Source organism: Dermacentor albipictus, chromosome 1, assembly GCF_038994185.2.
Source record: "Dermacentor albipictus isolate Rhodes 1998 colony chromosome 1, USDA_Dalb.pri_finalv2, whole genome shotgun sequence".
In the NCBI taxonomy this organism is placed as follows: domain Eukaryota; kingdom Metazoa; phylum Arthropoda; class Arachnida; order Ixodida; family Ixodidae; genus Dermacentor; species Dermacentor albipictus.
Window position 1 is genome coordinate 51012911 of NC_091821.1, and position 23225 is coordinate 51036135.

Consider the following 23225-nt stretch of genomic DNA (forward strand, 5'->3'; position numbering starts at 1 on the left):
TCCATTAGTTTTTTAACAGGTCGTTAAGTAGATTATGAAGGGAAGCGTACCTAAACTAGAGCTCTGAGGTGTGCCTTGGTCAAATGTTTTTGTACCAGAAAGACAGCCCCCACAGCTAACAATTTGTTGCCTGTTTAGTAAATACGAATTTGAAAATTTTAATTGAGGAATAGTAACACCATAAGCTTCAACTTTGTGAAAGAGAATATTATAGTAAACAGTATCAAAATCTTTACTGAAATATAAGAAGATAGAATCTACAAGATATCCAGAATCAATATCATTTTTAATAAAATCTGGTAAAGAAAGAAAGGCCAGACTTATTGAATGTCCAGAAAGGAAACCGAATTGAGAGTTGTTAATATACTAAACTTATTTAGATCATTTCGAAACGCACCCCAAGAAATTGTTCTATAGTTCTACTAATGACGGAAATGATAGAAATAGGATGATAATTAGATGCGATATGCCTGTCACCCTTCTTATAAACAGGAATTACTTTTGCTATCTTTAAAAAGCTACGAAAAACACCGTTATTGAAAATTAGGTTTGTGATGTAGTTTGGTGTGTCGTAGACAAGATGAGCGACTAATTTTAGATGGCCAGCGGAAAAATTACCTAATTCAGGGCCAGTGTTCTTGAGGTTACGGATTACAGCGATCACCTCGTATGGTGTGAAAGGAAACAGAGAAAACGAGAAACCAAAATGTTTCAATTCACAGTGAGAGGCTATAGGATGGTGAATAGCCGCTTCATGAAAATAATTACTGAAAGCATTTGAATTATGAACCGCATAAGTGTAAGTTTCTACATTGCAATTGATTTTATCTGCGAGAACGCTGCGCACGTCCTTCATTAAAAATGGATTCAACAACTCCTATTGTTTCTTAGTTTTCTTTCTGTATTTTTCAAATTCATGTTCGTAATAACGCTTTTTTACATTCTTTAGCAGACTAGTTAAAACCGCGAAGTAAGTCTTATATCGTAAAAGGGAATCGTGAACATAAATGAGGAGAGCGTTTCACAGCCTGTTCAAACGGCGCTGCGAGTCGCCGCCCGATGCTTGCGTCGGCGGACACGTAAATTTGATGACATTATATTGGAAGGAAAACATATTGGAACCATGTACGTTACAGGGCCCAGGTATACGGCAGAAAATTCTGACTTGTTTGATTGAGAACACAAAGCGAGTAATACACTTCACGATGGTTTACTGCTAAAGGAATCAGTATTTTGAATCGGATTATCGATTTGATGTGCATAAAGACCCACAGACTTAATATTTTATGTATGTGCGGTGTCATATCAGTCACTTGTTTCCAAAAAAAAAGGAAAATAAATTTTCCAGTTATACTGGTCTCAATGCTGGTTATAAGTGCTTTATTTAACAGTGTACCATACTGCACAACGTATTAGAGGTACCACGTAAGATAATTTCAGTTTGTACCTGTTTATGCCATCTTTTGTGTGTCACGTCATCCGTCACCCCTTCTTTTTTCGCAACGTCTCTAGATGTCATTTCATTGTCTGTCTCATGTTCCGTCTCTCTTTCATGCTTATAGGTTAACAAAACCAGAAGTAAACCTATGTAATCCTACTCGATACCGGCTGCCACTGTTTTTCAAGGCTGATTCTCAGAAAACCAGAGGAAAATAGAACGTAATGACTGCAGGCGAAAAAAAAAACCATTGAGATTCAGAACGCACAGTGACTGAAATAAGAATTCGGAAGTGAACGCCTACGGGGAAAAATAAAGAAATTCAGTGGGAAAGGAGCCACCAAGACTGTTCAGCAACCATAGAGTGCTTTTATTTTACATTATTATCCCAAACCTTTCCTGCGGAGACCGGGTCGCCAATCCGGTCGAAGCGCAAGGACACAGCAGGGTATTTCCCCCAACAGGTACGTGCACAAACAATGGCTTATGAAGGACTAAAACCGGACTCTTCGTTCCAAAAAAGAAGGGGAGAGAACGAAAGATAGAGAGTTTCAAGTGAGTTGTGGATTTCCCGCAACAGGTACGTGAACAAAAAAGTCGGGGCAAATGAAGAACTAAACCTGGGTTCTTAGTTTCAAAAAAAGGAAGAAAAAAAAAGATCAATTAAGGTTGCGCAGAGTAGTGAGCAGTGCTGTTTTCGAGGCGCTCCTTTCCTGCTGTCTGCGGCTACTCGAACTATGACGTAGCGTCCAGCTGACGCCAGGTGTGTCGCTCTGGGGGCGGCGCTCTTTCCAGGGGCAGGTCCAAGTTCCTTCGGCTCGCGGCAGGCTGTCGCAATGAGCATTTTCCCGGCTACGAGCCGATCTGCCACCCTCCTCTCTCACCACACGCAACGGCGGGGCCAGCCGTTTTCAAGGTGAAGCTTACCACACACTAAATTACGATGACTCCTTCGTCTTCTCCATTCCAGGTAATTGCGTCGATGACTGCCAGGTTCATCGAGACATGTCCACTTCGTATACCCCAAAGTGTGCTTACTATGCGCGCGGGCGCACGCGCCCGGCGCATGGGCGTCTTCCTTAATCGCCATAAGATGATTTTTTTTTTTTATCGCTGTCTCCAAACGATCTCCAGCTGGAGGGTTACGCAATAGACGGGACTGCCCGCGCGCGGCGAACTTTGCGCGCGGTGTTCTGTCCAGGCGAATATTATGCCGTCGCCGTTGGGGCGGATGCTAAAACAACGTGTCGACCCCAAATATATTGTGGACAGGAATGCGTCTCGTTCGTATTGTGCTATCTGTCTGTCCCTCTGGAAGCACCAAAATTGTCTCACACGTCCCAAAAGGCTTTTAATAGAAAAACAGAGATATAGAAAATGTGCGTATGTGCGCTTGTTCAAGGACGCTGACTACACTCGTAGAAAAATAAATGATGCAGTGACATTGATTTTAACGGCCGTACCACCGGGACCTGCAACTTAGACGGTTTCTCTTACCCTTCTGCTTGGCGTTGCATGCACCGCGTGCTTCCATCAGCCATTCCGTAAGCGTTGCCACAATAACCGTCAGTGCAAGACCTCCTAGCACTGCCCTGCAATCGGAAAGAGAAAACGCAAGACAATGAATGGTATGAAAGACACCAACTACACGATTCTTCGAGCGACCACAGTTCGATCTTTCCTTGCGTGACGACGTCAAATTTTTGCATCAAAATCTGTTAATTGCTTCCCTCTAACGACATATTAGGAAACTTTGACTTGGAGAATGATACTGGGTCTGCCTATCTGGTCTGAAGGATCTCTATCAGATCATCCGGCCTTCCTGGGACGGAGCGGATCAAAATGCGCGTGGTCAACGCGTTATCTATTTTCACAGAATACGAGTAATTGTGCAAGCATTTCGGGGCATCAGCCGTGTGCTGAGGCTTTTTGAACATTTTGACCACGGTGCACTCATGCTCAGAAGACTAAAATATCAACAGCTCGAATTTTTGCGTTTTAGTAGGTGTATGCATTTTTTTTTCTACTTGTTACTTGTCGTATATTTATTTATTTGTTTATTTATTTATTTTATTTATTTATTTATTTATTTATTTATTTAGAAATCTGACAGCCGTAGGAGGAGGAGGAGGAGGAGGAGGATGAAAATGAAGGAAGGAAAGGTAGGGAGGTCAACCAGACGCACGTCCGGTTTGCTACCCTACACGGGGAAGGGGTTCAAGGGAAGAAAAGAAAGGAGAGGGAGGGAAGAAGGTACTATCAGAGGGAGTACATGCGGATGTCCATAACTTCACGCAAGTAAGAACACTCAAGGCTTACATGGATGCTGCTTGAAGTTTTGTGATGACCTTAGGAGCGTCCGTACGACAGCTTCTGACGGTGGAGTTTATCCCATACTGGCCGAGCACTGAGAATCAGAAAGGCAGGATAAATCAACCTATATGAGCAGCGAAAGTGTTGCCTGAATTAGACATATTAAACTAGGAGCACACAAAAAAAATGTCCCTATGTTGACCAGATAGGTAACAGAAAGCTAAAAACTGAGAAGTAGCGGTATTATGCAGTCAAAATATTTTGTGCGCAATTTTCGCCGCACACCATAGCGTTCCGTCACGGTTCGTCATGGCTCCCTGAGCAAAAAGTATGCGGAACAGAGACACTGCGATAAGCGCCATTTTCTTCTTTGCCTATGAACGTAACTTTACATTGGCAACATTCCAGTGCACTTGTCAATATCAGCTTGTGCTTCTGACTCAAGAATGAATTCAGTTTTTTGTTTCTTTGCTTTGTTTTTTTTTTGGGGGGGGGGGGGGGATAGACGGATGTGATCCATATACTTTTGCTCACGGGTGTACGTGCGGAAAATTGCTTCTTTTAGAAGAAAACCACCCTTTAGCACTCTCAAGTCATGCGTCAGCGTAATACTTAAGCGTCATTGTCTTGATGCAACATTTCCCAAAAAATTTCACATTAAACACATGTACCCTGACACGCAGGCACCTGCGGTACTAAAGTAAAGTTGTCGGTCGACGTACTTTTTATGGCCAACACTTGCAGGTCCTCTGTGGTGCACGTCGACGGGGTGCAGATCCCGATGCGGTAATCCGTGCCAGCGAATTTGTTGTGCGTGGTCCGCGTAAGCGGGTTTTTACGCCCCTACGATATAAGACGTATTGCTTTCAGTCTCTTGTGGCTTGCGAGCAAGACCTTTTATTCGTGTCTTAAAGGGACGCTAAAGAGAAACACTGAATCAATTTAGACTCATAAAGTATACTTTACAAACTCTGTTTTCGTTGCGATAAGTTAGTGATTGCTTGAAAACAAGATTTTATTAAAAATATAGTCAAAGATATTTTCTGTTTAATTCGCGCCGAAACTTCAGTCCGAATAAGTCAGTTTGACGTCACGGATTTCAAAAAAAAAAATTTCGTATTTGGGTCGTTACGGCTGAGTAATACCCGTGTCACACGGGCGCTTGGAAGGCCTTCCAACCGACAGTCAGTTGACTCAAAGGTCAAGTTCGAGCTGCTACACGGGCGGTTTCGAAGGCCACCGAGTCAATTCTCTATCGAGTCAACGGAGCACCTTGCAACTCTATCGAAATTTCGATGGCCTTTGAGGAACGGAAACGGAACCAGTGCGAACATGCCCCTCTCGTTCGCAGTGTGCTCGCACTATCGGTTGGAAAGAACAAATCAAACCAAAATGCTCTAAAAATACTATATATGAGTGTTATTAATTATTAAATAAAGTATTTTTTCTACTTGATATGTGCGATCTGCACATACTCTCGACAACAGCGACATGCAGCGACGCAAACGTTGCCGCAGTTTCGCTACTCAACAACTTAAAAACTAAACATATATGTATGGCAATGTATAAACAGTTTTTTTTTATTCTATAAAAAAACATACAAGAAATTATAGTGCTTTTAAGTAGTCTTAATGTTGTTTAGCTTTTCTTAACATGAAAACGAAAATATAGATCCACAGCGCCACACAATTTTGCGAGAAACACCTGAACCACTCAGCGGCCTTTCAAAAGTGCCTTGTAGCAGCGTGACAACTCCTTTGAGTCGATAGAGTTGTGGCGTTTCGAAGGCCGTCGACTGGAATGCCTTCCACATGTGCCCGTGTGACACAGGTATAAAACTTCTTAAAACTTGCTCAGTTCAACCTTTGGCTTTTTTTTTAATACAATGTAGTGCATCTTTATCCACAAATGATAAACTATACGCCCAAAGAAACACCATAAAAATGCACGACGTCACGGCAAGACGGTGCGGAAATTTCGAGGTGGCGTCTCCGCTCACCTTTCACTTTCGCGTCTTTTGTGGCTTGCGAAGCAACTCCTCGCTGTAAGAGCGGCTTTTTGCTATTGTAGAAATGAAATCAACTAATGCAGCTCGAATAACTTGTTTTTTTTTCTGTTTGGCGTGCCTTTGGGTTGGCTTCAGACGACAAACAGGATTGTTGATTTCGTCCGCTGACGATGGCAATTAACGTGGCTCACGTGCCACGGAATCACGATGCGCTCAAGGGCAGCTGGCTGCTCGCGGCGCGATTCTCTGCAGCTCAACCACGTGATGCCCATCCGCAGACTGAACCGGCTGTTTCTCCCACCGGGTGAACTTAGCCTGAATGCTTGCTCCTTTCAGCCCACTTTTTGGTGAACGTTAAAGTGAACGTTGAACTAGCGTTGAAGAGAGATAGAAAACTTGAGCTGTAGCCGCCCAGATTACAATTGTGCCAGTGAATATAAGGCATTGTGAAACTGCACTTCTGCAGGCTCTTTATTTCGAGAAAAGACGGGGGAGAAAAAAAAGAACGCGTAAGTACCGACGTCGCTTTCAAGTGCCCGCACAAGCTGCACCGTGACGTCATAGTACTTGAACTTCACTAGAGTAGAAGCCTGGTCCGGCAGACGTGGCGTAGTTCAAATTCAGGAAGACCAGCGCTCAGACGAAATTCACAGAGAAGAACGACACATGTACACGCATTGCGTTATAATTTCACAGACGAAAAAGAATTGCTCAACGTCTGTCGAAAAATGGGCAACTGTTTATAATAAAAAAAAGAAGAGCGCTGACTTTTTCTTATATAATAAACAAAGCTCTACTTGGCAGCTTTTATGGAATATTACTTTCGTAACAGAACCGATAAAATTAACTAAAATAGCGCGAGATTATTAAGGTAACATTGAGCTACAGTTTTCTAATTCAGTTGCCTTGATGACATTAGTATATATATATATATATATACAGGGTGTTTTAGCGGACACTTTCAAAAATCTTTAAAAGTTGCCTGTGACAGATATCACAATGCTAGCTCATTAGCTGGTCTACTCGAAGCGGCGGACAATACTTGCACAAAAAATTGAAATGCAAAATCGACTAATTCATAAACATTCACTAATTAAGTTTTCAACTAATTACATGATGGCCCATATTGCAATGTACAAATTCTAGCTGTGGAGTTCGTAAGGCGAATCCACTTGGAACGAATTTTCAAGATCAAGATAGCACCAGTTTCGAGATATAAATTCCCGAGCTTTGCGGAGAAATGCATTGGCGTTCCAGTTAACTTGTTAACAAAACGTCGTCTCATGCACTGAAGCCCACAGAGGACTTTGAAAATGCGCCTCATTCTTTCGATTGTTTAGGACATATCCTCGCGCTGAATACTTGGAAGAATGACTCGCATTTACAATATCATCCGTAGGTCCTGTGTGAGTTTCTCTTGCAGAAAAAGAGACAATGTGCCACTATTTCCCCAAATTCAACTTTACATAGTTTCTTCGTCGTTTACAATTTCTCTCTACTTTTTTTCTTTTTGGTACTATTGTTCCGATGGGCACGTGTACTTCCACAGCGCATTCATGCTTCTTTTTGCTTAGAGTCCGAAGAAATTACAGTTATGACCTGCGAGTAATATTAAGTAAAGGAGTTCTGCACCCGTTGAATGCCTTAGTGCCAGACGTTACCAACGCATGAGATTGCACAGGCAGAATAATTGCCACCCAAGCACGCCAAGCTTGACCGGTAATCCGATGTAATGCAAAGCGAATATTGAAAGATTAATCTGACAACCTGCATGGATTTTGTATTTCTCTTTAGCGTCCTCTCATATGAACATGAGCTGTGCATGACGATGGCCTGTTCGGGCATATGCAATGATATTCTAATACAAAGTACAGCAGCAGACTTGATGAAAAAAAAAGTGCGAAATCTTGAAAAATGCAGTATATCAGGTCCCACGTCAACAACACATCTGGTGTACATAATGACTGACGCTTGGCGCTGGCGAGTTGAGACAGCTAGCGACAGTATTACGAGACGAAAACTACGGCTCCAGCGAAGCACGAACGATGCAGGCGTAAAAGTAAGTTTTGTAGCTATAATACCGTACGTTAAAAAAAAAAAGAAACCTTACATTTATTCGTCACTATTCGGGAGCAATTTTCCTTATACAATTTAATGAGACTTCATAACATTCGGGTAAGAAAATATCGTATCGTATAAGCTACTCGATAAAAATTACTTTCGCATATAATGAGCAAAACGTGAACAAGGTGAATGCAGGAGCCAACGTTTCGACAAGTGGACTTGTCTTCTTCAAGGCGACATATGCTTTCCTCGCCACAGTATATATAGGTGGGGTTCTTCTAAAGGGGAGGGGGTGTGAGGCGGGAGGGAGCGGAAACGAGGGAAAGTGTGTTAGCGTGTCGAATTGAGAGTAAAGGAATGCTGTGTACAAGGTCAAAGCCAGGACCCCCCTCCCATCACCCCAGTCTGTCAACACACACGCGTTAGCCGGCGTGTCAAGGGCATCTGACACGCCGGCGGAAAAAAAGAAAAAAAAAAGGAAGGGAAGAAAAAGGAAAAGGGGGGGGGGGGGATACGCCAAGAAATCAAACTAAGTGTTGTTGCCTATAGCTTGAGGTTTAGCATAGCGAATAGATTCTAAAGCTCCCTTTGAAACGTTTATGCCTATTGGTTGCAATGTCTTGAACTTATGGATAAGGTATCATTCTCTGTATTTGCTTTCTCGTTCAGAAAGGAAATTTGACTGTAAGATGTAGAGTTTAAGTTCATCAAAGTTATGACCTGGTTGATTGAAATGCTCGGCGACGGCTTTGGGAAGCGTTTTAGCTGTGTCCGCGCGCCGTTTAATCTGACGTTCATTGATTGTCCTGTTTCACCGATATATTGTTTCTTACAGAAGGAACATTCAAGCATATAAATCACATCCGAACTTGTGCAAGTGAAGCTAGATTTGACTTCATGTTTATAATTATTTGCGGTGCTTTTAATTTGAATGTCACTTTGAAGGTGCCTGCAGGTATTGCACCTAGGGCGACAACATGCTTTTATTACGGGGGAATGCTGCTGGCTGACTTTTGCGTGCACTAACATGTCTTTAATGTTCTTGTTTCGGCGATAGGTAACCCTGGGTACATCCGGGAACGCTTTTCGCAGGCGCTCGTTACTTGATAATATTGGGTGGTATTTTCTTAGGATGTTGTTTATGTTTGGGAGTGCATTAGAATATTTTGTTATAAAGGCCGGCGGTCTGTCAGATTCTAATGTGGGCTGTCTCTTCGCCAATTCTGACTGTCTCTCCAATCTTGACGCGGTATCATAAGCTCTATCGAGAGCAACTTGGGGATAGTTCCTTTCTGCTAGCGTTGATCTAAGGTCATTTAGGTGGTGGATATAATCGTGGTCTTCACTGCAGATTCTTCTTATACGTTTCGCTTGTCCGACAAAAATTCCTTGCTTGCAATGTCGCGCGTGATGACTGTTGTAGTCTAAATATTGCTGGCTATCTGTAGGCTTCCGGTAAAGTGTCGTTCTCAGTTTTCCGTTTTCTATGTAGACCGTCGTGTCCAGGAAGTTGACCTGACTAGGAGAGTGGTGAGCAGTAAATTTAATACTCGGGTGAAAGCGATTGAAATGGCTAATTAAGTCGGTAAAGACGGTTGTGCCGTGTTCCCATATTATAAATATGTCGTCAATGTAACGAAGATAGGTGTGGGGTTTTAAAGGGTAGGATTTCAGCAGGTCTGCTTCAAGCTGTCCCATGAAAATATTCGCATACGTGGGAGCGAATGGCGTACCCATGCTAGTGCCGAAAATTTGCAGGTAGTGTATAGAATCGAATTCAATATAGTTGAGCGTGAGAACTAACCTAAGGAGCGATAAATAAACTTCAGGAGCGTGCGCTTGGGGATTGATTGCGAGGGATCTAAAAATGGCTTCAATTCCTTCACTCATGGGAATGTTGGTATAAAGGGCAGAAACATCCAAAGTGACTAGAATAGCGCGGTTGGAAAGGATTTGGTTGGCGTTGATGCCATCGATAATTCGAAGGAAGTGCGGCGTGTCTTGAACGAAAGATGGGAGGGTGGTGGGTATGTTTGACAGGTGGTGATTTAAGAATTTAGATAGTGACTCAGTAGGTGTGTTGTTATTAGACACAATAGGCCGACTTGGGATTTCTGCTGTAAATATTTCTTCGACCGGAACTTTATGTATTTTAGGAAGAAGATAAAAGCGGCCTGCTGTTTTGTTTTTGGGAATCATGAGGCGATATTCAGATTGCGTGATTAGTTCCCTGGACCGGAGCTCCGCTATTGTGCTTAACACAATATTGCTGTAATCTGAGGTTGGGTTAGAGTCAAGTTTTCTGTAATGGGTGTGGTTGTTCAGTTGTTTAGAGGCCTCATTCTTGTACTTTTCTATAGGCCAAATTACGATACTGCCGCCTTTGTCTGCTGGTTTTATTACAATATCATTCCTTTTCGCAAGTTCTTTAAGGATTTGGTGTTGAGCGGGGGTCAAATTTTTGCGTTTCCGCCAATGCCGCGTTGACTCTAGAATTTCCTTTGATATCAGTTTTAAGTATAAATCGAGGTCTGGGCACTGTTCGTTTTCCGGTGTCCACGTGCTAGGTGGTCTAAGAGAGTTTCTATCTTCTTTTCCTACATCTGGTCTACCGAAAAAGAATTCCTTGATGCGCATGCGTCGTGAAAACTCTGTTATATCTTTGTGGAGTTCGTATTCGTTTACTGCGTTGTTCGTCGGACAAAACGTTATACCACGTTTCAGGAGATCAACTTCTTCGGGGCTTAGACTCTGGGATATGTCTACTACATTGCTGCAGTGCTCTGGATGCTCGCCTGAAGGACTGTGGGTGGAGCTACGTGCTGCAGGGGTTACATTAGTTTCTTTGGGTGGATCTGCAGCTCTAATATCTTTTCGCTGGTATTTATCTAGTAATTTTGCCTCCTTAGTTTGGACGAATTGATTAAGTTCTCTTCTTTCCGTTTCAGTTAACTTTATACTGTCGAGTTGATCAGAGATTATCCTAAGTTGTTCTTTGCAGTGTTTTTCGAGAATGTCGATAAGGGAGAGCGATGCATTTTCTAGGACAGCATTCCACTTTAATAATAGCCTGGAGGGTAAAGAACCAAGGGCGCATCTAACCTTAATTCTGAGACCTTTTGGGATTTTCCTCTGTTTAATGCAGCTAGTGTAAGTTTTTAGGTGAAATCTGTAATTTGTTTGTTTGGCGACGAGTTTGCGGGATTGGAGGAAAGGGCGAGATTTGTTGTTGCGTGTGCTATCCCTAGTGCGTGGTAGTCATTTTTGTTTGGTTCGGGCAGACCTCCGGGGCGAAAAATCTTCAGGTGGTGTCTTTTTACGCTTAATTTTCTTGTCGAGGCCTGCACCGATGTCTGTCTGCGTATCGGTTTGCTTGTTAGTGTATGTAGCTGTTTGCGTGAAGGCTTCGCGGGTGGTTGTGGGCTTCCGTATGCGCGGATGTGGTAAAGGTCGTGTTGGTTCCGCATCCACCGTTTGTGTAGATGCTTCTTGGGTTCTAGCTTCGGTGGAACGTGCGTGCGAGCTGGTGTTGAAAATTTCAGGCGCGTGTTCCTGTGTTGAAGCTAACTGGGACGCAGGATCTATTGGTGTTGTAGGTTGCGTCGATTTAAAAAGGTTCCTGAGCCTGTACTTGATGTTGTTAGCCATTGCCTTGACGCCAAAAAAATTGGGGTGAAGTCCGTCTCGGGCGAGCAGAATGTCGGGGTCCTGGTGTATTTTAGCGTGGTGGATGACATCGACGTTTTGACATTCAAATTAAAAGCACCGCAAATAATTATACACATGAAGTCAAATCTAGCTTCACTTGCACAAGTTCGGATGTGATTTATATGCTTGAATGTTCCTTCTGTAAGAAACAATATATCGGTGAAACAGGACAATCAATGAACGTCAGATTAAACGGCGCGCGGACACAGCTAAAATGCTTCCCAAAGCCGTCGCCGAGCATTTCAACCAACCAGGTCATAACTTTGATGAACTTAAACTCTACATCTTACAGTCAAATTTCCTTTCTGAACGAGAAAGCAAATACAGAGAATGATACCTTATCCATAAGTTCAAGACATTGCAACCAATAGGCATAAACATTTCAAAGGGAGCTTTAGAATCTATTCGCTATACTAAACCTCAACCTATAGGCAACAACACTTAGTTTGATTTCTTGGCGTATCCCCCCCCCCTTTTTGCTTTTTCTTCCCTTCCCTTTTTTTTCTTTTTTTCCGCCGGCGTGTCAGATGCCCTTGACACGCCGGCTAACGCGCGTGGGTTAACAGACTGGGGTGAGGGGAGGGGGGTCCTGGCTTTGACCTTGTACACAGCGTTCCTTTACTCTCAATTCGACACGCTAACACACTTTCCCTCGTTACCGCGCTCTCCCGCCTCACACCCCCTCCCCTTTAGAAGAACCCCACCTATATATACTGAGGCGAGGAAAGCATATGTCGCCTTGAAGAAGACAAGTCCACTTGTCGAAACGTTGGCTCCTGCATTCACCTTATTCACGTTTTGCTCATCGTCTTGAACTGCCATCTCCCGTATTCCCCGTCTTTTCGCATATAATGCTACTTCTATCCGAAGGGTGAGAAAAGCTTACTATAAAGGAAATCTAGAGAAACCATCATGAACTGTTCTCTCTCTCTCTCTTTCTCCTTCTGTTTGCAAAAATTAAGAAATGGGGGCGTGTGAAAAAAAAACTACGAAAAGAAACGTAAGGGCAAGAAAAAAAATTGCGCGACTGAGAGGGCTGGTCGAATCGCAATGCGTCTCAGTAACAAGCTTGATACCACGGGAGCCCTCATCTAAGTACACCAGAACAGAGAAATATTATCGTTCGGCCTCCACCGAGCCAATGTGGTAGCGTGCTACATTTTAGAAATAAATCTAAAATCTGCCAACTGCAGCGACAAATTTTTGGTTTGGAGCTTCTGTGGTTTCACGAAAAGTGCCAGAAATAGAAAAATTTTAAGAAATAATTTCCTCATGAGTACGAATCAGTAAATCCGCAATGAGAAGAAATATTGCATTCCTGTAAGGTGCATAAGTATGACCATCCAAAGCCGTCAAAATATGGGCACCACTCCGCAATATGTCCCTAATATGCAATGTTTGCAAGACGCATGCACGTTAATAACGTAAAAATTTCCCTTAAACTGTAAACTAATATTGATCCGTTTTGGAAAATCAAGAAAGTGCAGTTTAGAAGCTTCTTGACTTCCATTGTTAGAGTGGAGTTACGGAGTGGTAAACCTGGTGGTTCATTGTAATAAACTGCAACTTTTGTAAAAACACTTGTTGCCCCGAATAAAAATTGTCGATTGCATCGGTAGAAATTCATTTTTTGCTCTCGAAAACGATAAATTTCATTGAAATCGGTGCAGCGGTTGCCGGATCAGAGCACTTCCGCATTTGACATGATTTGAATAGGAAAATCGGAGTTTGCCCACGAGAGTTCAAACTTTCTTTCAAATAAAAACTAATACGATCGAGAAAACAACCAATACTTTGCCCCTTTTTGTTATATGTTCAACTGGAAAAGCACGTCTTAATTAAAAGAGGTGCATTGCACGACAACCTTGCCGTCAGCGCTTGCCATCAGGTGACGCGGTGCGATGAAATGCTAAAAAGAAATGCTAGCTAGGTTGAAACGATTAAGCCCAAATGAGACGAGGACACAACGAATAACACATAATTACAGGATAAGTGCCATATTTGAGTGATTCTGTAGTTTGTCGAATCACGACTTCAAGGAAAAGGCAAAAGCACCGCTACATTTGGCCCGTTTCTATCAACTGTCCCTGTATTCGTCCGCCCCAACATCACTTTTGCGAACGGATATCGGTCACTTACCAGGAGCTCCCCAATCTTGTGGAAACTGTCGACAAGCGGGCCCATGAGGTCGACGGGCATTCTGACGTGCAGTGAACAATATTGCCCCTGCATCGTCTTCTGGCCCTCGCTGTTGACCATCCTAGTGTGGAGGCATTGCTCGTACGAACCAATGTTCACCTGGCCGCCCTCGAAGATGTTGCTGGGGAGGAACCCGTTGGAGAGGAGCACTGGAAAGTGAAAGCGAGGACGTCAGAACTGAATCCCCTTGCGCCCCACGGAAGTGCGCTGTACTATACTATAGCAGGTTACCAGGATACAGGGACTTTAGCAGAAGCGCGCTATGGTGCGGTCACGCGGGACAGAAATCGGGCTTTCAATATGGGTCCCCTAAGAATGCTTCCGCGAGCAGCGAGCCGCTCACTCAGCTGTTTCAAGTACACCGTAGCAGGAGGTGCAGATGATTAAGAGCAGCCATCAGCATTTTTTAAGGTAATTGTTATCATGAATAGCACTTAAGCTGATATACAAGTGAAACGGAATAGTAGCAGGAAGCTAATGCTTCCGGCCTCTAAATTTAATCTACGTGCGCTTGAAAGGAAGCGCAGGAGCGCCGTGAGGCTCAGCGCTCCGCAGTGCGATGGAGAAGCATACTGCACGGCGCTAAACGCCCGAAATGTAGCTGCGCAGCTTTGTAGCTGCGCGCAAGGTACAGTGTGGAGGTAGCAATGGATGGATGGATACAACTTTCTTGTACGTGCGGCAAGGTTTAACGCGACCCGGGCTCAGGTCTCCCACGGGGGAACGTCAAGTCCCTGCCTCAACGCCGCCTCACGGGCTTGCTGGCCTGCCCACGTCTGGATTCCGAGGTCTGAGCTGCGCAGAGCGGCGGCCCACCTCGACGACAGGGTCTCCGGAGTAATTGCCATCCCTCCCACATTGCACTCCCACAGCATGTGTTTGAGTGTTGCTGGTCCTTCCTGGCCCAATTGGCACGTGTCGTCCTGATGCTTATCTGGGAAGATACGTTTCAGACGGAATGGATTAGGGAAGGTGTTCGTCTGGAGTTGGCGCCAGGCGACGGCCTGCCTCCTGTTCAATTTGGGACTCGGCGGTGGGTACATCCTTCTGGCGTTCAAATATGCACTGGTTATGTCATTGTATCTGGTGAGCCTGTCCCGTTCTGCTCGAGAAGCGTGCGCTGTCGTGCGAGAGGCGTTGCCCTGTTCGGCAGGGCGGGTCATGTCTCCCGCGACTTTCAGTATCTCCTGAACATGGTGCGTGCGTGCGTGCGTGCGTGTGTGTGTGCGTGCGTGCGTGCGTGCGTGTGTGTGTGTGTGTGTGTGTGTGTGTGTGCGTGTGTGTGTGTGTGTGTGTGTGTGTGCACGCACGCACGCACGCCGAGCAGGGGGCAGCAGGGAGACTCTGTCTCTCGGTAGTTTCCCGGGCTTGCTGGACGTCCCAAAGTTGGTCCTGGAGATCTGAGCTAGTGAGTGCGGCTCTCCACCACGCCTCTATGTCATCCGGGCGGACTGAAATTCTCCTCTGAACTATTTTACAATCCCGAATTATATGCTCTAGGGCGGCTCCTCTATCACATAATTTACATTTGGCATCAGGGTACAATTCCGGAAACATGCGGAGGACATTCTAGAGCCAGTGGAGTTAGCGTGAGGGACCATAGGAAAACCATCGTGAGCTCCTTACATCTTTGGATACGGTCAACATGGAGCCAAAGTCATTGTCTGTTGTTGTTGTTGTTGTTGTTGTTGTTGTCGTCGCTTCCTCAGCAGATGTAGCATCTACCCACCTTAAAGGATCGACCCAGAATGTCGGGTGGTTTCCACCCACTAGTAGTAGAAATTAGGAAATAAAAATCTGAGGGCCCCTAAGCCCTTCTTATGAGTTGTGAATGCGAAAGCAATAATGTCCACTGGAATGTCGCTGAGTGGTCCTTCGTGTTATGAACTCCTCGCGGGCAAGCGAGCGCGTTGGGACGCTTGGCCAACGCCTCCTAGATAGCCCAAGGCCGGTGCACTTCGATCCGTGACGTCACGCTACCTTACCGAACCGTCATAGAATCTGATGAGGACGCTCTCGAGTAGGAAACAGTATTTTTGACGTCATCGATTTTGTCAAGCCGGGCTTGGCAATCGAAAATTTCGGTTCACTTAGCATGATGTCGTAAAGCGTCGTAGCCAAAAGAAACTTAGGTGTCGTTTCGCCGTAACAGACGCCAGGTTTTTCGCTCAATGAGCTATTTGATGCTTTCGCCTGAACACTGTCTTACAGAGGAAAGACATAGTGCAGTGCTCAAAGTGGAATGGTCATCATATAGGAATTAGTATAACAGTAAGTATTATTATTATTATTATTATTATTATTATTATTATTATTATTATTATTATTATTATTATTATTATTATTATTATTATTATTATTATTATTATTATTTACATCTATTAACAGGTCGTGCGAAAGATATTTCTCTTCTTTTGCGTTTTCCAATCAACACTAAGAATGGTATGCTACAGCAGCTGCAATGAACCGGCTGCAATAAGTCAATCTGTATATGAGGTAGCCTTACCTTTCTTATGCCTTAAACTATGTACACCGATGCCTAGAAGAAGACGCATGAACTCTTTTCTGCCTGCGTATTGCCCTCGACATTAGCTAGTAATATCAATTCACTCTAGTCACTTTAAGCACGCTGACAGCCAAGTATATATGTTACCGCATTGTCGTGAAGTTTTTTGCCACTTTCAGAGAGTAAATAATATATGAAGCCGACATATCTATACGCTACTTGAAACATCAGTATGGCGCCTCATCTCCCGCCATAGGAGCTTAAGTGTGAACATCCACAATGGTGCTATTGTTGATCTTCCAAGTCGTTTTAGTTCACGTTCTTAAGCCAGAACACCGTCCGTGCGTTCTCAATTAAGAGCTGGGGGTAAACAAATGCGAGAGCGAACGAAATGGCAGTAAAAGCGCCGACCAATGGCAAACAGTTGGTTAAAAAAATGGAAGTTGTGATATTTTCTCCCTAATAAAGTAAACCATGCTCCGGGTAACAACGCAGGACACAGCAGACCCTGCGAAAAAATAGCTGTTCACCTCTGCGTTGGTGACGCTTGCACCAGGATTCACTGCACGGATCGAGTCATTGATTCGAAGCGCAGAAGACGCATCGCGTACTGTGACGTCGCCAATTCGTGGTGGCGGATTCAAGTGCGCTCTCACCGCCGTCCAATAAAGCAACGTTTCTCTCTCTCTCTCTCTCTCTCTCTCTCTCTCCCTCTGCATTTGGATTCAAGCGACGGACAGGCTGACAGATGTGTACATAGAGCAACATGCTGCATCACCTCTGGCAACCAAGTTGCTCGCCTTCCTTCTCAGCGGGTGCCACATGAGAACCAGCTTTGTAGATTACCAAGTGCCACGGGTTAATTCATATCTGCTTGTACACTGTGGTATAAAGTTTGTAAACAGGGATAAGGTGCCTCAGAAAGGTTGGCCAGCGTTTCGTTAGGAGGACCTATCTTCGTCAAAGGCCCTCCTATCGAAACGTTGGCCAGCCTTTCTGAGGCACCTTATCGCTGTTTACAAACTTTATACCACAGTGTGCTATTCCCTCTGTCAGCCCCTTTCTTGTTTTTGGATATCTGCTTGTAGTGACTTTGGCCGACTACGCAACGCTCATTTTAGGTGCCCTCTTAGAGCGCATCTCGACGCGCCTGCCATCACTAGCTGGTGAAGGCTACCCGTTTAGGCGCCGGAAAGAGTGTATTCTGAAGTAATTGATCTCTTAAGTAATCTCTTGATCTCTCCCATTGCACTTCGCAAGCCTGCTGTAAAGGGTTGGGGTACCACCCGGTATGTTATGACGTCTAGTCTTCTTCTTGAACATTCTTTCACTGAGCTGGATGGTCCACTGACTTGTAATAACGTCACGGATTCGCCCGCGAACTCGTTTCGTAGTGTGAATCGTTAGGGGTAATCCCGCCGTGGTACGTACATGACGAAACGATGAAACAACGTAATTAGAGATGAAAAGCGGCAGAAAAACCGGCTTGCGGAAAGCAGCAAGACACCCTCGGAGGGGGGAATTTCCGGCTCGCAGTTCTGTATGCATGCCGCATCGCCCAGAGAGAGAGAGAGCCACCAAGCTTATGCATTTCCTGCTATGTCTTCGTTTCGAGTTTCTAATTATCCCGCTGTTCTGCATGCACCTTCCTCCCATACTGCTGAAGTCTGACTCGATTACTTAAATGAACACATTTTCGCTTCGCAATTTTGACGCAAGTCCCAGGAGATATCACGGCTACATATCCTCCACGACATCGGCTGCTTCAACTGGCACTATGGCTACTTTTTCTGTGAGCAAGGAAAGCATAGCAAAATCATGGCCATCTTAATGGAACGGGAGCTTCGTGCGAAGGTTTGTGAAGCAGAAATTAGGCGGTCATTGGTTCATGCTCGCCACGAAGTTGTTTAATTTGATACATTAACAGACAGACAATGAACTTTTATTTTATACAGTAACGTTATTTTTTTTTCTTTGTGGTGTTCAGCTTTTCATTTCTTCTCCGCATTCTGCACATATACGCTGAAAGAAACAAAAAATAACGTTATACATTAACGTTATTTTTTTGTTTCTTTCTGCGTATATGTGCAGAATGTGGAGAAGAAATGAAAAGCTGAACACCTTAACAAAACATAACCGCGAGTCGGCCTAGTTGGAACAGATTCATTTCTTGAACTTTTTGTGCGCAAGCAAACAGGGACAACGAAGAGGAGCAACACAAGGACGAGCGCTCGTTCTTGTGTTGCTCCTCTTCGTTCTCCCTGTTTGCTTGCGCTCAAAAAGTTTTAAAAATGAACCTTAACAAAATTTGCTTGGAATTCGAGCACTATAATCTGATGCTATCACTTTCAGTGGGCCGATACTGCTGTGGAGCATCCCTTAGAGTACTCGTAATTTTCGCTGTTGCAGCTCTCATCAGGCGTTACTGAAGGCAGACTGGAGCACGCGTCGCAGGCGAGATTTCTGCGATTTCCGCAAGTATTCTAGAGTCCTCCAATGCCAGTATCAACCAATACCAATAGACCCCCTCGTGCATAATGCCGACAACCCTGCGCGCACGTCGAGTTCCCGGCACCACCGCGAAGGGCGAACACGCGGACGAGTGCCGGACGCCCCGGATGAAGCCTCTGGGCCGCGCGGGCTCCGCAACAGGCCGTGCTGGCCGTTCGTTGGGCGGAGCAAAAATGAACGTGCGCACTCCGCCTATAGTTATCTGCAGTTATCTATTAGACGCATCAGTTACAGCGCCGTCATGAGGTGCGCATCACTCGCCTAAAGCCGTGTAGGCGGTGCAGGCGACAGCCGTGACTTTTCTTGAGCCAAGGATGACACATATACCTTGGTTGATATATGCCGGACAGCGGTGGCTGCGACAAGCTGACGCGATCGTGCGGCCGAATACTCGAGCCCCTGCGAGGCGACTTCGGCCGTGTATGATTGGTGGCGCTGGAGTGCTACACCATCCATGAGGATGGTGTAGCAATCCAGCGCCATGAGAATGCTGCTGTATCTCATGAGCAATCCATGAGATACAGCAGCATTTCGCGCTTCCTTTTTCGTGTGATTTGCCCTGATGGAATCAGGAATGACGTAAGACTGGAGAAAACATGCAGCTTCTGCAATCAAGGCCTCTTCCCGTGGCCGCTTTCGCATTGCACTAGTTAACGACGCCATCGAGACGCAAGCGCGTGGATGTTCCGAGATAATTGTACCTCTCATGTGGCGGGGAACCATAGTCCACCGTACACAGTTTCGCACTCTGGGCGGCAGTGCGTGCCGATAGCAATATTATTTGCATCCATTGTTATCATTTGGTCTCGTGCACGTCGTCGTAAACACAGTAATTGAAGTGAGCACTTCTAGAACGTCGTCTGGTTCTGTCGTCGTGGTCTTCGACAGCATGCTACAGTTACTTAATTTATCGCTACACTACAATACGTCTCTCTCTCTCTCTCTCTCTCTCTCTCTCAATTTTTGTGCCAACTTCGAATTCCTAATATGCTTATTCTGATGCTGTCATAACACCCGCGAAGGAAATTTGCAACTATACAAGGACCTGAGGGATTGATCTATTAACCTTCATTGGTATCATTCGATTAATATCCGTGCCTCCTGAACTTCATAGTATTACCCCTATCTGGTCATATTTCTCACACTAAGGCGACGCACTTTCTGCCGCCGCAATCTTATCCCGCACTAGCAGTTATCAAGCACTTTCGCTGACAGCACGCTATGAGAATGTCAGTATGCAATCTGCAAGCCTGAACTGCTTGCAGAGAAAGACGGGACTTTAGCTGTCTTCGAGAGCAACCAATTTATAGACAACATTGCTTTACGAAAGATGCGTCGTTTTGTGCCGATTAGTGGCTAAGAATCTAAATAACCCTTTCAATTCATGGAATAAACCCTGTACTTAATCGATGTTTTTTTTTTGTGCGTGGATTCCTAGTTCCGTCAAAAAGCACGAATATTTGTTTTTCCTTATTTTATTAGTTTCTTTTCATATCTGCAATGTAGGTATTGTAGTGCTGCCTTTTATGCTTAATACACAGTGAGCGCATCCACACGGTCACGCGTCCTATACAGTTGCTGCTATGTCATTTCCTTGTTTTCGTCCCGTCGGCGCCGTTTCAGCACGGTTATTATTGCAGAGAAGAGACCGGTTCGCCTACGTGTACGTGTTTAAATGTCCACTGGTTCGTCTGCTCATACAAATGCACACGAAGGCGTATTTTTCGTCTCATGGTGCAAATGCAGTAGGGAATGTCCTTGGCCCGGTGCCTATTAAGGATTCTTTACGCAACTTTCGATCTCTCGTACGGTTTGCTGCGTAAGCGAAATTTGGAAACTCTTGTTGACGAATTTCGGCGGCCTCACGCGCTTTTCCGGGCTAACCTGCCCTTGTTGCCTGCGGCTGGAACTGTTCTTCCCGGACTCATAAATATCTGAGGATAAATGACCGACCCCGATGCACGAAGCATGAGTGGAGGAGACGATACTAACGAACGCTGCTTGCCATGGCCCGAAGGCGCTGAATATGGCTGTCTGCCAGCGCGCATGGCGTCACGTGATACAATGGAAACAACATCGGGTCATTCTGGACATTCCGATGTGGTTATAAGGCCGTTGTTGATGCTGCGTCTACACTCCTCCGTGCATGGCCATACATGAACTAAATTTGACAATTTGCGCGCTTAAGGAAACCACGGGCTTGCTGCCATGCACCAGACGCTGTATCGAGGGTGCACGGCTCCTGGTCGTGCGCCCCGTTCCAGAGGCCGATACAACAGCAAGTGGGAATGTGACTTCGCATATATGCACTACGATAACAAGCTGTCATTATGTATACGCACAATTGAATCATGAGCAGCTACACAACGAAGTATTTATTTATTTATTTATTTATTTAACCTTATTGCCGGTTTGCAGCGCGGTTTTTAAGAGGTAGACTACATTAACAGACAGCGTGCTTCTCGCGAAGCTAGCAAAAAATGAAGCATAGAGAGCTGAAAATTACTGACGTAATAGTTCTGCGAAAACCCGCAAGGCGCAGAGGAATAATTAACAAAGGGGTAATGAGACATCCACTTGACCCTAGCAATTGCTACAAAAGAATCCCATTCAGTTTCTTTGAAAGAAAAGCGTCGCAGTTGAAAAATTCGCCCTGGTCCGCGACTCGAACCTGGGACCACCGTATTTCCGAGGCAGCTGCTCTACCATCTGAGCTAACCAGGCGGCTAGCAGATGACAGGGCGAAGTCGAACTTATCAACGACTCGAAGCAAAGGCAAGAGTCTTGACGTAATAGTTCTGCGGAAGCCGGCAAGGTGGAGAGAAGTAATGCAAGGAAAACGAGACATCCGCCCGATCGTAACAATTGCTGCAAAGGAAACCCACCGCGCAGGTTCCTAGAAAGAAAATCCTTGCAGTTGAAGTAAAATTCGTCCTGGTCCGGCTGAGTTTCCTTGGTTTCCATGAGTTTCCTTTGTAGCAATTGCTACGATCGGGTGGATGTCTCATTTTCCCTTTATTAGCTGAAAGGTATATTTTTCTATGTGGCGATGCTGCTGCGTTTTTCTAAAAACCACGCTGAGAATGGGTCAGCTGTAGCCGGTACTAATATACTCTACGGCAGCCGCACTAAAATGGTAACCCCGCTAAGGCGAAATTTTCGACCTTTACATCTGCGCTGCGCGAGCGCATCTGTAATGAAGAGAGCGATGCCCAGGTTAAAATTGCTACCGAAATGCGCCTCACGCCGTTGCCTCCTAGACAGATGAGCCTGCAGTTTAGCGATACACGAAACAACCGATGCCCCCCCCCCCCCCCCCCACACTCATTTCCTCGCACAACATAACGCTGCCGCTTCGAACAGTTTGCACTCAGTGGAGTGTTTGTGTCCTGCGCCACCGTTTTTAGTGCCGCAGGACACAAAGCTTCCAAAGGCTACGATGGCCAGCAGCATGGCTAGTCGACGCAACGACGCGCGTGCTCGCTACATTGTGGCCCACTGCCAGGGTCGTAGGAAGGGATAGCGCAAAAAACAAAACAAGACAAAAAGCCGAGCGCAATCTCACATCCACCTTCCTCCCTTTGTTCCTCTTCCAAACTCCCACTTTCCTTCAAAATCGGAACGCATCGAAACGCGCTCACCTCTAACCACCAAGATCGCCGCCCATATGCCACTTTACGCCGCATGTTCTTTGTCTCTGAGGAAGAAGTATGCATAGCGTGGCATGCTTTTTTTTGTAGCGCTTACTTTTTATAGCCCAGGCATCCTTGTTCTTTAATCCGAGCAGGAGCTTCACGACACTCGCTGAACAGGCAACGCTCAGGTCCGGGCTTGTGATCAGGTCCGACACGCTGGGCAGAAACTTGGAGGCGAGCACCTTGGTCACTGCAGCGAAATCGGCCTCGAGCCTATTTGTAGGCGATGGTGCGGTCGTCGTCGTCGTGGTCATCTCTACACCGGCCACCGCGAAACCGACGAGAGATGACAGAGCGGCGCATAAAAATAACACGTGCGCCGTTGGGTGCAGATTCATGGCGCGCGCCGGGATGTGTGGGACGATTACCCGGGAGATGGACACTGCTCCGCCGTGATTACAGTGTTTCTTTCGGTGTGGAGCAGGGTGAGCGGGATCTGTGTATATTATAGGACCGTTCCTCTCTCCGTCCGCCCTTTCTGTCTTTCGCTTTCTCCCTCTCTCTTCCTCTCTCGCTTTCGTTGGCGAAAGGAGGGACCCCCATGAATTCGCTGCTCGTTGCGAAGTCCGAGGCGAATGAGTGAGGGTCAAAATACCACGCCTGCTGTGACGTCAGTCACGCCGTCCTTTTTAAACTGGTCCACGTGGGGCGTTTGCCCAAGAAGACCTTGGCTCGCCGGTGTGTCCGCCGAAACTGACAACGAAACGCTTCCAGTCCGGCACATTGGGCCTACCCGGTTATTTACGCCAGTTGTAAACGCGATGCTCTTCGTTCCCCTCTCCC

At 45.5% G+C, this 23225-nt stretch overlaps 1 protein-coding gene across 1 annotated transcript in view; it reads right to left on the reverse strand.

Moving 5' to 3' along the window:
* The window catches only part of LOC135911991 (nose resistant to fluoxetine protein 6-like), a 46989-nt gene extending 24038 nt beyond the window's left edge, over positions 1-22951 (reverse strand). Inside the window, exons 1-5 of the mRNA XM_065444370.2 lie at positions 22495-22951; positions 13671-13879; positions 4474-4594; positions 3758-3845; positions 2936-3030 (exon numbers count right to left, since the gene is read on the reverse strand). Coding sequence (XP_065300442.1) covers positions 2936-3030; positions 3758-3845; positions 4474-4594; positions 13671-13879; positions 22495-22780 — 799 coding nt within the window. The 5' untranslated portion in view covers positions 22781-22951. The remainder of the gene's footprint in view (positions 1-2935; positions 3031-3757; positions 3846-4473; positions 4595-13670; positions 13880-22494) is intronic.
* Positions 22952-23225: the final 274 nt, after the last annotated feature.